This window comes from Oryctolagus cuniculus, chromosome 17, assembly GCF_051225735.1.
Source record: "Oryctolagus cuniculus isolate XC-2025 breed Fujian yellow rabbit chromosome 17, ASM5122573v1, whole genome shotgun sequence".
In the NCBI taxonomy this organism is placed as follows: Eukaryota; Metazoa; Chordata; class Mammalia; order Lagomorpha; family Leporidae; genus Oryctolagus; species Oryctolagus cuniculus.
Genome location: NC_142883.1, coordinates 11,944,582 through 11,958,278, shown reverse-complemented (window position 1 = coordinate 11,958,278; position 13,697 = coordinate 11,944,582). Strand labels below are relative to the sequence as shown.

The window sequence follows — 13,697 nt, the reverse complement described above, 5'->3', positions numbered from 1 at the left end:
TGTTCTTTCTTCTGGTGAGTAAATATTGAGGAATGTTATAGTGGAGATGTCTTCCAAGTATATTTGGTTCAGCAGTTGTTCACCATTCACAGTTTTATTATAGGCTTTTATTGTGTGGAATTTCATGCATTATAGTGTGTGATATGTTAATTGAAAATATTTAGTTTGTGGAATACAGTTTTGCCAAATCCATTCTTTTGTTGAGCATAAATACATATAAAGTAGATGCCTCTCGCTGAAGAACTCGCCGTTGCAACATGCTGTTTTCATTTCAGATCATAGCAGAGCTTCAGACCACCGTTTCCTCCCTGAAGGAGGAGAACAGCCGGCAGCAGCTTGCTGCAGAACGGCGGCTCCAGGACGCTGTACAAAAGTTTGAAGATGAGAAGCAGCAGCTGATTAGAGATAATGACCGGGCAATCAAGGTAATCGGAAGACTTCAGTACCCAGTGGTACCAGCTGCTTTAATGTAATTAAAAGGAGGGCTGAGATCCCAGCGGCGGGCAGATGAGTGCAGGTATCTGCCTCGTTCACACAGCCTGCAGTAATTCCATTCACTGGCCTCTGCCTTTGATGTCTCCAGTGACTCAGGCTGACTTCCCTCTCCGAGATCGCATGCCAGCATAAAAAGTCATTTTTGGCAAGCCCAGTCCATTCCCATTGAGCAAATATTTGAAAAATACCCTGTCCTTTCTCTTGAGAACCACTTTGGAATTGTCTCTTGAAATTAGACTGACTGTTTTAGCCCAATACCTACCGCTGGCTAATACATTCAGAAGTCAGCTTCCAATTTACATTCTATTCTTCGCCCACATCCTTTCATTATGTATTCACATAATGAGAAATAACCTGTTCAAGGCTTGGAATGCCAGCCATTTGATGTACTTTGACACAGGACAGGGTGGATTGTTGCTGCTGAGAACCTACGTTGTTTCCAAATGACTTCAGAGCCTCACACCTTTAATAGCAACAGAAAATTCCCTGGACCCTGATTCCTAACGTGATAGGCAGTTAGACTCAAAGTCGTTTTTTCTTGGCTTCATAGCAGTGAATATTATTGTAAGTGTCTGCATCATGCTGTGCTTAATCTGGGAGGATAAGCATCTGGAAACCTTTATAAATAAGGCTTAAAAGAGAACAAAAATTTTTTTAAAGAATTCCCAGCAAAAGATTATTTTTCAGTGACTTACTTTGTTATAACAATACTGAAAGCATATGGAGTAATCATACAAAGCAAGGAAAAAGAAAAGAAAAATTGGGGTTTCATCACCGCCCCCTTCCCCTCACCTCTCCATCTTCCTTTTCTGTGGCCTATTATAGGCGATCTGAGTCATTTAAGGAAAAGTGAGTGTTAATGCAAGTTGCTTTTTGTATTACCCTTCAATCCTGGGCAGCGCTGGTTAGAACAGAAAGCCTTGAGAGAGGGACAGAACCGCGTTCTCAACACCAGCCTCCTCACTTACAGCGAGGGCTCGTTTCTTCCTTGTTCATCTTGCTTCCCCTCCGCATTTGTACCTGTGAGCTTCCCTCCCCCGCTCCCGCCACATGTGTTATGAGACATGAAGACAAGATGTTTCTTATTCTGGGGATTTGAAAACATCTTTCAAGACTTTTTCATTTACAATTGCTCAGGACATGCCCATTGATCTGTAGAACTGCTTGGCTTCACGTGAGCTGAGTTGCATACGGGGTATAAATTGTTTAAATTACATGAAATTTTCATTTTAAGTGAATTTCTTTTCCACTTTTTGTCCAAACACCGAGTAGTCAGTCACTTACAAACTTTAATAATACTTGAATCCCAATATAGGAAAAAAGGGAAAAAATTAAGTTACTCCTAACATTACAGTTCTAGTATTGTTTTCTGAAGATTAAAAACTATCTTGAAAAGTTTATAGTTAGTATAATTGCCTATTTTGAAGTATTTACTTACACAGTTTTAATCGATGTACCTGTTAAAAGTGGAAAGCATTCAGATCCTAATTATAAAGCCCAAATGACAGACTGAATTTAAAAGACGGCAGTGTATTGTAAATAACATAAAAAACTGCATATATCACATGTTACCTGAAAAGAAACAAATTGCAATATAGATATGATATAGGTCAGTTTTGGTTCACTCACTCAGCTTATATGTAAAGTGAGTGATGTTCTTGCTTTTTTTAACCAGTGTGCATTGAAGTTGCTAAGGTAATTGATTCATTAGCAGTGATTTCCTTGGCTCGTTTTTTTCAGGCTATATCACAAAAAATAACAGGAATAATAACTGATATTTATTCAGTATGCTCTACGTGCCAGGCTCTCTGCCAGACATTTTCAATCATTTCACGTTCTGTTATCTCATTCAAGCCTCATGGTAATCTTTATGGGGAAACTGTTTCTGTCCTGCGTTTACAAATGAGGAAACTGGGGCTGTGCGATTGAACAGCTAGCCCAAGACCAGGCTGCTAAGGGGCCGGGTCAAGTCCCAGTCTGTCGACTATGAACCGTGAACTCCGTATCTCACGGACCTGCCTTCTGTCTGCGAAAATGAGCCAGATGACCAAGTGCAAAAATGAACCTGGAGTGCCCCATTCTGCTCTTCCGTCTTCCTGAATGCTATGGTGTTTTTCCAACAGCTGTTGGATTTGGACATTCTCATCACGTGTGAGTGTTTTATACATAAATGGGTAGATGCTTGCGGACATGTGGATGCTTGGAGGCACCGTCACCAGGAGGCTCAGTTTTCTGGAACGACTACTTTTGTCTGTAGATACATTTAATAGTGCTGTAAAACAGTGCGGATGCTTCCTGTGAAACATACTTCACCCCCTCTGGACCGAAGATGAGCTGAGCTCTCTTGAGCTGGTCATCAGGAATGGAGAGGGAGAGTAAATCTAGTCCCCAGTCTGCTGGAGCTTACGATAGTGATCCCGTGGGCGAATAGCACCTTTCATCCAAGTGACTTTTTAAAGAGAACTTGAGGTATAAAGTAGTCTACTAAAATTTCCTCAAAGGTTCACTGGTCTGGTGCAGTATCGCTTGATAAAACATCATTTGTGGGGGGTAATTTGCCAATACCTATCACTGTTAAATTGCCCGAGAAACATGTCTAGCCTTTGACCCATTTCCAGTATTTGCCCTAAGGTGGCAATTAAAGAATTGCATGAGGCTAAGCTAGGCAGAACGATGCTTCTAGCACCCACTCACACCGTAACAATCTTTTGAGCTCCTATTTTACACCTTCCGGGCACCCACACCGGCATTCTCCATCTCCTTTCCATATTTTTTCACCATAAAATATAAAAAGAAACCTACATAGTGTTGAAAACTATATTGGAGGAGGATATTTAAGGATGTTGAGAACGTTCACATTTCTAACAAAAATGCTGGTTATAAAACATGTACATATGAACTCATTTTTGCAAATAAAAGTACATATCAAGAGGAAAAAACCTCAATTTTATATCAAAATTTTACTACTGGTAAAATTTTACTACCGAGTGATGGATTTGTGGTGATCTTCTTATGTTATCCATATTTAAATGATGACATCACTTGTGTAATAAGAGGCAGTAAAAATTATTTGGTGAGGAAGGAAGAGCCAGCAGCCTGAAGGACCCTGGTAGACCCTGTGGGAGCAGTGGTAGACCCTGTGGGAGCAATGGTAGACCCCGGGGGAGCGGTGGTAGACCCCGGGGGAGCGGTGGTAGACCCAGGGGGAGCGGTGGTAGACCCAGGGGGAGCGGTGGTAGACCCCGTGGGAGCGGTGGTAGACCCCAGGGGGAGCGGTGGTAGACCCCAGGGGGAGCGGTGGTAGACCCCGTGGGAGCGGTGGTAGACCCCGGGGGAGCGGTGGTAGACTCCGTGGGAGCGGTGGTAGACCCCAGGGGGAGCGGTGGTAGACCCCAGGGGGAGCGGTGGTAGACCCCGTGGGAGCGGTGGTAGACCCCGGGGGAGCGGTGGTAGACTCCGTGGGAGCGGTGGTAGACCCCGGGGGAGCGGTGGTAGACCCAGGGGGAGCGGTGGTAGACCCCGGGGGAGCGGTGGTAGACCCCGGGAGAGCAGTGGTAGACCCCGGGGGAGCGGTGGTAGACCCCGGGAGAGCAGTGGTAGACCCCGGGGGAGCAGTGGTAGTTGAACACATAACAGGTGTCACCTCTGCTGTCCATCGAGCAACAGATGAGGTCTGAAAGGATTTCAAAAGGCTCGTGGAAAATGGAATTAAAAGATGTTTGTTTTGGTGCAAAAAATACTTGAAATCCATAAATAGTTTTTTCATGATACACATTTTCCATGAACTTTTTTACCCCCTGCCCAAGGTCTTTTCACTGAATAAAATCCCTTTGGTGTAAAAAGAGTAACAGGAACAAACCCCAAATCCACACAAAGAGGTCCTTCATGTTGTAATACCTTGTCTTGGGAAAATCGAGAGCAGACGACATGGGGCACATTCAGGGTAGGATGGATTACTGTGTTCCTGAGTTTGTATTTATGAAATGCATGAAGTGTGTATACCTGAAATAAAAGGTTTCTGGGGAAAAAAAAAAGAAAATCAAGCGCAAAAATATCTTTATCATATACCATGTTAGCTCACTGCTTCCATTCCAAGACAAGCTTCTGGAACAGTTCCCTCTGCTGCAACCACATCTCTGGCTTAGAGCAGAAGTTATGTGTATGCCATCCTGCTTGGAATCGGGAGTTTGGGCAGAGGCCAGCGGGTGGTTCTTGTGATTCTTCTGCTTATTGTGTGGCATCAGGTGGAGCACTTCCTGGGGTATGGGGTGGGGATGGGGGTGGAATGCAGGTGACACTTGGCTAAAAGCTTGGCTGGGCTGGGTTGTCTGAGACAGTTCCAGGCCCTTTCTATATGGCTGTTCTAACGGAAGAGTCAGACTGTCCCATGGCAGCTGTATCAAAGAAGACAGAACCTACGCTTCTCTTGAAGCATGCCCCAGGAAGAGTCCATGTCACTTCCACCATGTTCTGTTGGTCAAGACAGGTCACAGAGCCAGCTCAAAATCAAAAAGAAGGGAACTAGAAGCCACTCTCAGTGGGAGGAATGGCAGAGATCCATTGCAGTAGTAGATACAGAAGGTCCAATTCTTACCTCCCATTCGTTCCTCAACTATACAGTAGAGTACAAGGAAAAAAATAACTAAATTCCTACAACCTAAAATCAATGCTGTTTTTTTTTTTTAAGATTTATTTATTTGAAACTCAGAGTTACACAGAAAGAGGAAAGGCAGAGAGAGAGAGAGGTCTTCCATCCAATTGTTCATTCCGCAATTGGCCTCAGTGGCTGGAGCTGTGCTGATCCGAAGCTAGGAGCCAGGAGTTTCTTCCAGGTCTCCCACGTAGGTGCAGGGGCCCAAGGACTTGGGCCATCTTCCACTGCTTTTACAGGCCATAGAAGAGAGCTGGATCGGAAATGGAGCAGCCAGGACTAGAACCGGGGCCCATATGGGATGCCAGCGCTTCAGGCCAGGGCATTAACCCACTGCGCCACAGCACCGGCCCCTAAAATCAATGTCGTTAACTAACATCATGGCATATTTGCATCTATCTTATTTTGTTAAAGAAAATATACACATTTTTATAAAAATATAAAATGCCGTATGCTTTCATAAATGATTGAATATGCAAGGGATAAAAAGTAACTTTTTAAAGTCACCCCAAATTCTGTCACCCAAAAATAACCATCATAGAATTAAGGTGAACAGCGACATGTGAGGAAACAAAGGAAGAAGCACCAGACAGAAAATGAATGTTGTTCTCAGGGCGGGCATCTGGCCCAGTGGTTGGCGTGCTGGTTGGACACCTGCATCCCGCATCAGAATGGCTGTATTGGAACCCTATCTCTGTTCCCAGTTCCAGCTTCCTGCTAAAGGGCGCCCAAGGAGGCATCAGGTGGGGCTCAAATGGTTGGGTCCCTGACACTCATGTGTTGAGGTCCCGACCTCTGGCTTCAGCCAAGCCTGGCCCCAGCTGGTGAGGGCATTTTGGAAGGGAATCAGCAAATGGGAGTTTCATCTCTCACTTGTTCCCTCTCTGTCTCTTAAATAAATAATCCCCCACCCAAAATAACCAAATACTAGTGATACTATTTTTCATTTTAGAAAGATATTTAATTTTACCTTAATTCAACAGATAAAAGGAAGAAGTAGAACAGAAGGACTTGTTGACCATTTGGACAGAATTCGATTTCTGGCTGCAGAGTGAGCACATTTGCACTCTCGTACGAGCTTCCATAGCCCTTCCTGATTACTTCCTGCTCTGGGTAGTATTCTCACCCTGACCCGGTTCTTATTTAACCGCATCCTTTAGCTTAATGCTTAAGCCATATTTAAATGGGTGCCGCACTGACTCTAGACCTTTTACCATAACATTTCCATTCTCAAAGGCTTTATAACACTTTTTATTTTGAGAGACAGATACACGAGGGGAGAGGAGGGCTCCCCTCTACTGGTTCGATCCCTAAATGCCCACAACAGGGCCAGGGCCTGGGGAAGACAACGCAGGTCTCCCATGTGGGCAGCAGGAACCCCGGCACTTGAACATCACCACTGCCTCTCAGGGCCTGCATTACGGGGAAAGAGAAGTCAAGAGCAGAATCGGTATTGAACCTGGGCGTGGGGATGGAGGTGGGGGCCTTCTAACTGGTGTCCTGGCCACTACACCAAGACCCACCCTAATTCAGTCCTTAGTTGGCTGGGTAGTACTAGGTGTTACTGCTCTTTCCTGAATTTTCCCACATTTAAGAACGCCTGCTCGTGAACCTTTAGGTTTGAGTGACATCTTAGGTGGGTGAGGCATTCTTGCTCCCGTTTTCTTCCCTGGATAAGCATTGCTCTTCCAGCTTTTACTGTTGCTGAGAGGAAGGCTGGCATCGCTTTCTTGGGTGTATTCTGAAGCGGTCTTTCTGCATCGTGTGAACCTGTTAGGTTAGCCAGGACAACTTCTGTACTTAACCAGGGTGACTGGTTAACTGGGCAGCAGAGGCTTCTGAGGGGCAGTCGTTTCTCTTCTCTCTGGAAGTGAAAGTGATTGGCAGTGCCAGGGGTCTGCAACCTGGGGAGAAAAGGAAGGAAGAGCTGGGGTGGAGACGAACTTGTAGTCACTGAAACTGTGTTCAGGGTATTTCGGGGTTTGTGCTACCCACATGGGAAAGTAGGAGAGTCTTCTGTGCTTTGCATTTTTTAAGATTTATGTATTTATTTATTTGAGAAATAGAGTTACAGAGAGGGAGAGACAGAGAGAAAGGTTTTCCATCCGCTTGTTCACTCCCTAGATGGCTGCAACAGCTGGAGCTTGGCCAATCCATAGCCAGGAACCAGGAGCTTCTTCTGGGTCTCCCTCATAGGTGCAGGGGGTCCCGAGGACTTGGGCCATCCTCCGCTGCCTTCCCAGGCACATTAGCAGAGAGCTGGATCAGAAGTGGAGCCCGCGTGGGATGCTGGTGCCGCAGGCCAAGGCTTAGCCCGCTCGGCCACACTGCAGCGCCTGTCCTTTGCATCCTGAATGACACTGCGCTGCGGCGCACCCGTGCCGTCCCGAAAGCTTCACCGCCCTCGCAGGCAGCCCTGCCTGTACCTCGCACCCTCCGCCGAGAGGAGGGTGAGGCCACCACGCATCCTCTTCTCCGGGACTGGTGAGATTAGGAGAGGTCCAGGACCTTGTCGACTTGCACAAAATAATGATTCAGGGACACTGGCAGATTTGGAAGTAGGGCCGGAGCACAGCGCTTCTGTGCGCTGCGGAATCCTGCTTCTCTCCTTGGCCACAGATTTTGATGGTTTTGCTGTTTAACTGTTTTTTTGTTTGTTTGTTTTTATAAGTCTTTTTTTTTTTTTTTTTTTTTTTTGACAGGCAGAGTGGACAGTGAGAGAGACAGAGAGAAAGGTCTTCCTATTTGCTGTTAGTTCACCCTCCAATGGCCATCATGGCTGGCGCACTGTGGCCAGCGCACTGCGCTGATCCAAAGGCAGGAGCCAGGTGCTTCTCCTGGTCTCCCATGGGGTGCAGGGCCCAAGGACTTGGGCCATCCTCCACTGCCTTCCCGGGCCACAGCAGAGAGCTGGCCTGGAAGAGGGGCAACCGGGACAGAATCCGGCGCCCCAACCGGGACTAGAACCCGGTGTGCCGGTGCCGCTAGGTGGAGGATTAGCTTATTGAGCCATGGGGCCGGCCTGTTTTGTTTTTTTTTTTTTGTTTTTTTTGTTTTTTTTAATTTTTGACAGGCAGAGTGGACAGTGAGAGAGAGAGAGACAGAGAGAGAAACGTCTTCCTTTTTTGCCGTTGGTTCACCCTCCAGTGGCCGCCGCTGCAGCCGGCGCACCACGCTGATCCGATGGCAGGAGCCAGGATCCAAGTGCTTTTCCTGGTCTCCCATGGGGTGCAGGGCCCAAGCACCTGGGCCATCCTCCACTGCACTCCCTGGCCATAGCAGAGAGCTGGCCTGGAAGACGGGCAACCGGGACAGAATCCGGCGCCCCGACCGGGACTAGAACCCGGTGTGCCGGCGCCGCAAGGTGGAGGATTAGCCTATTGAGCCACGGCGCCGGCCGGCCTGTTTGTTTTGTATTGTGTCTGCCTTACTACCCCATGTTCTGTGAATGCATTTTTGCTAGTTTTTACTCTTATTTCCTATGTCTGTGGGTCCCTGATGCGGCTTGGATTCAGGCTGAGCATTGACTGAGTTTGACCTCAGCTCTGCATGTCTGTCCAGTATCCTTATACTCATAACTGCCTGGAGTGTCCTCTTGATAGTGGGTCACAATAGTGCAAAAGAGTGAATGGCAAAGAATACCCATGTCATCAGCCTTATTTCTGTCCACATGTGTGGAACAGGGAAATCGTATAGCTACTCTTATAGAAAACCTGGAACATCTCAGAGCAATAATTTAATATGTCCCTAACCAGCTGCTTTTTTTAAAGAGTTATTGATTTATTTGAAAGTCAGCGTTACACAGAGAGAGAAGAGGCAGAGAGAGAGAGAGAGAGAGAGAGAGAGAGGGGTCTTCCATCCTCTGGTTCACTCCCCAATTGTCCACAACAACTGGAGCTGCACCAATCCGAAGCCAGGAGCCAGGAGCTTCTTCCGGGTCTCCCACACAGATGCAGGGGCCCAAGGACGTGGCCCATCTTCTGCTTTCCCAGGCCATAGCAGAGAGCTGGGTTGGAAGGGGAGCAGCCAGGTCTTGAACCAGCGCCCTTATGGGATACCGGTGCTTCAGGCCAGGGCATTATCCCACTGCACCACAGTGCCAGCCCTGATGCTTTTTTTTTTTTTTAAGGGAAAGGGTTTATTGGAGGAATCTAACAGATGGGAGGGAAGGGGCGAAGAAGGAAAAGAGGGAGGAGAGTGTAAGAGAGAGATCAAGAGAGAGAGAGAGCATAAGAGAGAGATTAAGAGACAGAGAGAGAGAGAGGGAGCAAGAAAGCCACATGTTCAGGAACAGGTCCTCTTAAAACTTTGCCAGGGGGAAGGCAGGAAAGTAGGAGCAGCGAATCCCATTAGGATGGGGGTGGAACTGACACCAGTGTTGGGCCATGTGGTCACCTGGCTGCCAGCAATGGCGGTGGTGCCTAGAGCCTGGGATGAAGTGAAGACCTGGGGTGAAGATCGCGCTCTAGATAAGACTGTGCCATTTTACTAACATTCCCCCCTTTTGTTTTTTTATAAAGCAAGAGTTATATCAGATTACATCAGCCTCAAAAGTCCAGGAAGGGTAGAGGGATGATGATCTGTGTTTAGAGCTACTTCATGCTGACATGGGACGACGAGGTACTCTGTGCTAGCATGGGGTGACATCCCAAGCCACTGTCTCCTGGGTGCGGAGCCGAGTATATCCCTGTAGCAGCATTTGGTTGACTGCCTGGATGGTGAAGGCCTTGGTTTGTTCCATTATCAACTCCTGTAAACAGACAGACACTGTAGTATAAAAGACAGGGTGAGAATAGCAACCAACAGTCCTAGTAGTGGCATTAACCAAGTAATGAGAGGATTTCATAGAGGAGAGGAAATGGGGGAGGGGTTGTCTGGACCCTTGTGAAGACTGTTTGATGGATGTGGATTAAAGCCGATCTCAACCAAGACTGGGAGAAAGGCCACTCATCTTTTGCAGGTAGGGGGGTTGTGGAGAAATGCTGAGCACTCGTACGACGCTAACCAGCTTCTGAAAACCCGCAGCAGCACTTACCTAGAGCCGTCTACCTTTCTGGAACTCTCTTTCCCAGTCCTGTTCCTTTATCTTCTGCCTTGTTAAAAATGCTCAAGTAATAGCATTGCACAGGGCCTCACTGCACACTGCCCTGGCCAGGTGCCTCCTCCTTGTGGATGTCACACAGGTGGACTTTGAATCTCACTCTATCCAGACTTCTCCCCTGAATTCTCAGTCCACATTTCCTTCTAGCTACAGTGGGATATTTCTCAGTAGGTGGTCATGGGATGCTCAAACTGTACATGTGGTAAGATTAATTCCTCTTCCTTTTGACCTTCCCCTAGCCCTAAACTGCTGTTCTTGCGTTGATTATCTGAATAAAAATACCACCAAAGTCACTCCAGTCCGATTCCTAGGAGTTCTTCTAAATGGATTCTTCCCTTCCCTTGTTCTCATCGATCAGTCCCTAGGGGAAACTCTTAGATATTCTAAACTTATAATCTGCTCCCCAGTCATAGTTCTTCCCTTCTTCTTAATTGGACCTTACTCTTCTCTGGCCTTGCTGGGCATAGCCCCTCCCACAGTCCGCCTGTCTTCAGTCTCATGTTGTAGATAAGATAGCCTTTCTAAACACACATGTGAGTATGTTGGTTATTCCTTAAAGTCCACCTTTGGATTTCCTTGACCTACAGGATAAAGCCCATACTTGGCAAGATGGCATAGAAACATTTTGTGTTGTAAACTGGCAGTCCTCCGGGTTTGTCCTTGTATTCCTGTGGGCCCCTGAGACCTTTTTCAGGGGTTCCACAGGGTCAAGGCAGTTTTCATAATGACACAGAGATACCACTGCCTTTCTCACTGTGTAACCTTTGCACTGATGACAGAGAAGCAGCAGTGGGTAAACCTGCTGGTGCCTAAGCACGCAACGAGGCGCCGACATCAGATCACACTGCAGTCATTCTTTTCTCATTCCCATCACATACTTGTGGTTTAAAAAAAGGAAAAGTGAAGCAATACAATGTGTTAGTTTTATTAAATCTCAGACCTTGAGGACACATCTCTGTTAATATTAATAGGAAGTACACACAAAGCACTTCTGCTGCCTGCCAAAGACGGGTGGCTGTCTCGAGGAAAAGCAGTTGTGCGTTTGTCTGAGTGTGAACTGAACCTGACTTGCTCCGGGAGAACGAGTGACAGACAACCTGAGCTGCTTCAGACCTGAGTCTTTGGCGGACGTCCTCCTGAAAACGAGCGAGGGGACTCTGACACTTCAAGGATAGCACCCGGCTGTGTTGTTGCTAATGATAAAATTTACACTTTCAAGCAAAACTTGGAGTTTTGGCAAGCCAGCGCACCACTGTGAGCTTGACAGCTTCCCAATAGTTAAAGACTCCTCTGATGAGATCAGTGGTTTTCTTGGTGATGTGGACGGGAAGTAGGGGAGAAGGAGGATGAAGTGGATCCAGATTTGGAAGATTTGTGTAACTCACTGAATTATGTTTTCCAAGTGACCAGTGCCTACGTGAAGGTACAAAACCATGCCTGGGCAACAGATCCATTCAAACTACCAAAGAGGCTAATGGATTTTAACAGCTCCGTACACAGAATTCCCTGATACAGTTTCGGACCCCATATTGCAGCTAACTTTTAAGGAATTATCACTTGTCAGCTTTTGGTATAATAACAAAGAATACCCCCCAAACATCTGATAAGCTACTGAAATAGCCCTCCCTTGTCTGACCACTTCTATATGAGACTAGGTTTTTTTCTTTTCCCTGTACTTCAATAAAAGCAGCATTTTTCAAAATATTGAATGCAGAAGCAGGTAGGAGAATCCAGCTGCCTTCTATTAAACCAGACATTAAAAAGAGTTATAAGAATGTTTAAATTACTCGTCAGATTAATTTATTTTTGCTTTAGAAAATAGTTTGTCTGCAGCCCTATTACCCTCAACGCGCCCAATCTCATCTGATCTTAGAAGCTGAGCAGGGTCAGGCCTGGCTAGTAGGGGTTAGATGGGAGAAAATGAAAATAGTTACTTGGTATTAAAATGAGATACTCATGTTCACATATACTGGGTTTGCTACTGGGTATTTTTGATTCATTTAGAAATTAGATATCTTGATATTTCTTAGCTTCGATTTTTAATGAGATGACTATCAACAGATGTAACCCACATAAAGCCTCTTTGGAGCTGCTGCTTTTTCAGAATGGAAAGAGGTCCTGAAACAAGCGACCTTGAACAGCGCCTGCCCTGCCTGGACGTGGCTCCCCTGTCCCCACCCCTGGGCCCCCCGCGAAAGGCCCATGAGCTCCATGGAAGACGTCCTTTCCCTTTAAGACCCGAGTGTCTTTCCTGTGCAGTGTCAGAGTGAGAGGCTCCGGCCAGCCTTGTTGGTTTCCCCAGTGAAGTTCCTGCTGCGCTGTATTCTGGTCCACAGCCTCTTGCCCAAATCCCTGAGGTTGCCTGTGTTTGCAGATTCTGGGAAGGTGATGCGGGCTCAGACAGACACATCAGTCAGCAGCGGCACTTGTGACTGTCCCCGGTCAGTGTGGCAAGTGGGGATTATAAAGACCCTGACCACATCAGTCAGGTTCTGCAACCACAGAAGTCCACTGCAGCCTTTCACAAAGAATTGGTGGTTTTCAGAGGATTTCTGGATTTTAGAATTGCGCATAGGACACTGTGGCCTTTTATTTTGATTAATTCTGGTTTTCAGCAGCTGGACTCTAAGCTGCTTCAGAACAAGCACATGCAGTGGGGTGCCAGCAATACACAGAATGAACGCGTGTGTCCTGTGTCCTCAAATTATTTCATTCATAGCAGCAAACTTAAATATTTCGTGACGGTATAGCAAATAGAGGAAAAGAACTCAGGTTTTGTAGTAACAGTGATATGTTTTGCCTCATTCGGCAGAATCTAACCAACCTTCACCTTGTATTTATTACCTGGAAACATAAGGTGTGCACTCCCGGGAAAAGGCTCCCAGAAGACTGTGGGCCAGCGCCCAGGGATCTGAGCTCCCAGAAGTGCATTTCGGGGGAATGCGAGGAGACTGCGGAGCATTGTCTGGCATCGCTGCACCCCCAAGGCTGAGTCCTGTCTTTGAAGCTAGTGTATTGAAAGTTCCTCACTGTGAAGCCAGATGTCCAAGCAGAGATTTCATATCAAGGAGAAAGGTTGTAAAAATTTTTGCTCGCAGGCATAGAAGAGAGATTTTAAAGCACTGATGCTTCTCTCCCCTGGCCACTGACTGGAGTTCACGGGAAAAGGTCGGCTACCAGTAGGACGTCGAGAAATCTGGTCTGTGTTACCAGAAGGGCTTGAAGGGGGAGAGAATATTTCATAAGACTGGGCAGTTCTCACTGTGCTAAAAGCTTACAGGAATCCATTTCCCAAAGAATAAAATTACAAACCTCATTGTAGGGTTTTAGTGGCATTGAGAAACACAAAGAAATCCCAACGCCTAGCCTCCTATAGCTTTGTTTAGGACCTGTCCATCATGTAGTTCTTGTCTCCCCTGCACGCACGCAGTCCTAAGGGCACTGTTCTTT

General features: G+C 46.6%; 1 protein-coding gene across 34 annotated transcripts in view; it reads left to right on the top strand.

The window, feature by feature from the left end:
• The window catches only part of CEP112 (centrosomal protein 112), a 519,374-nt gene that overhangs the window by 413,614 nt on the left and 92,063 nt on the right, over window positions 1–13,697 (top strand). For all 34 annotated transcript variants that reach the window (XM_089316743.1, XM_089316736.1, XM_089316738.1 and 31 more), the window contains one exon: window positions 276–425. In XM_089316743.1, the coding sequence (XP_089172869.1) occupies window positions 276–425 (150 nt within the window). The remainder of the gene's footprint in view (window positions 1–275; window positions 426–13,697) is intronic.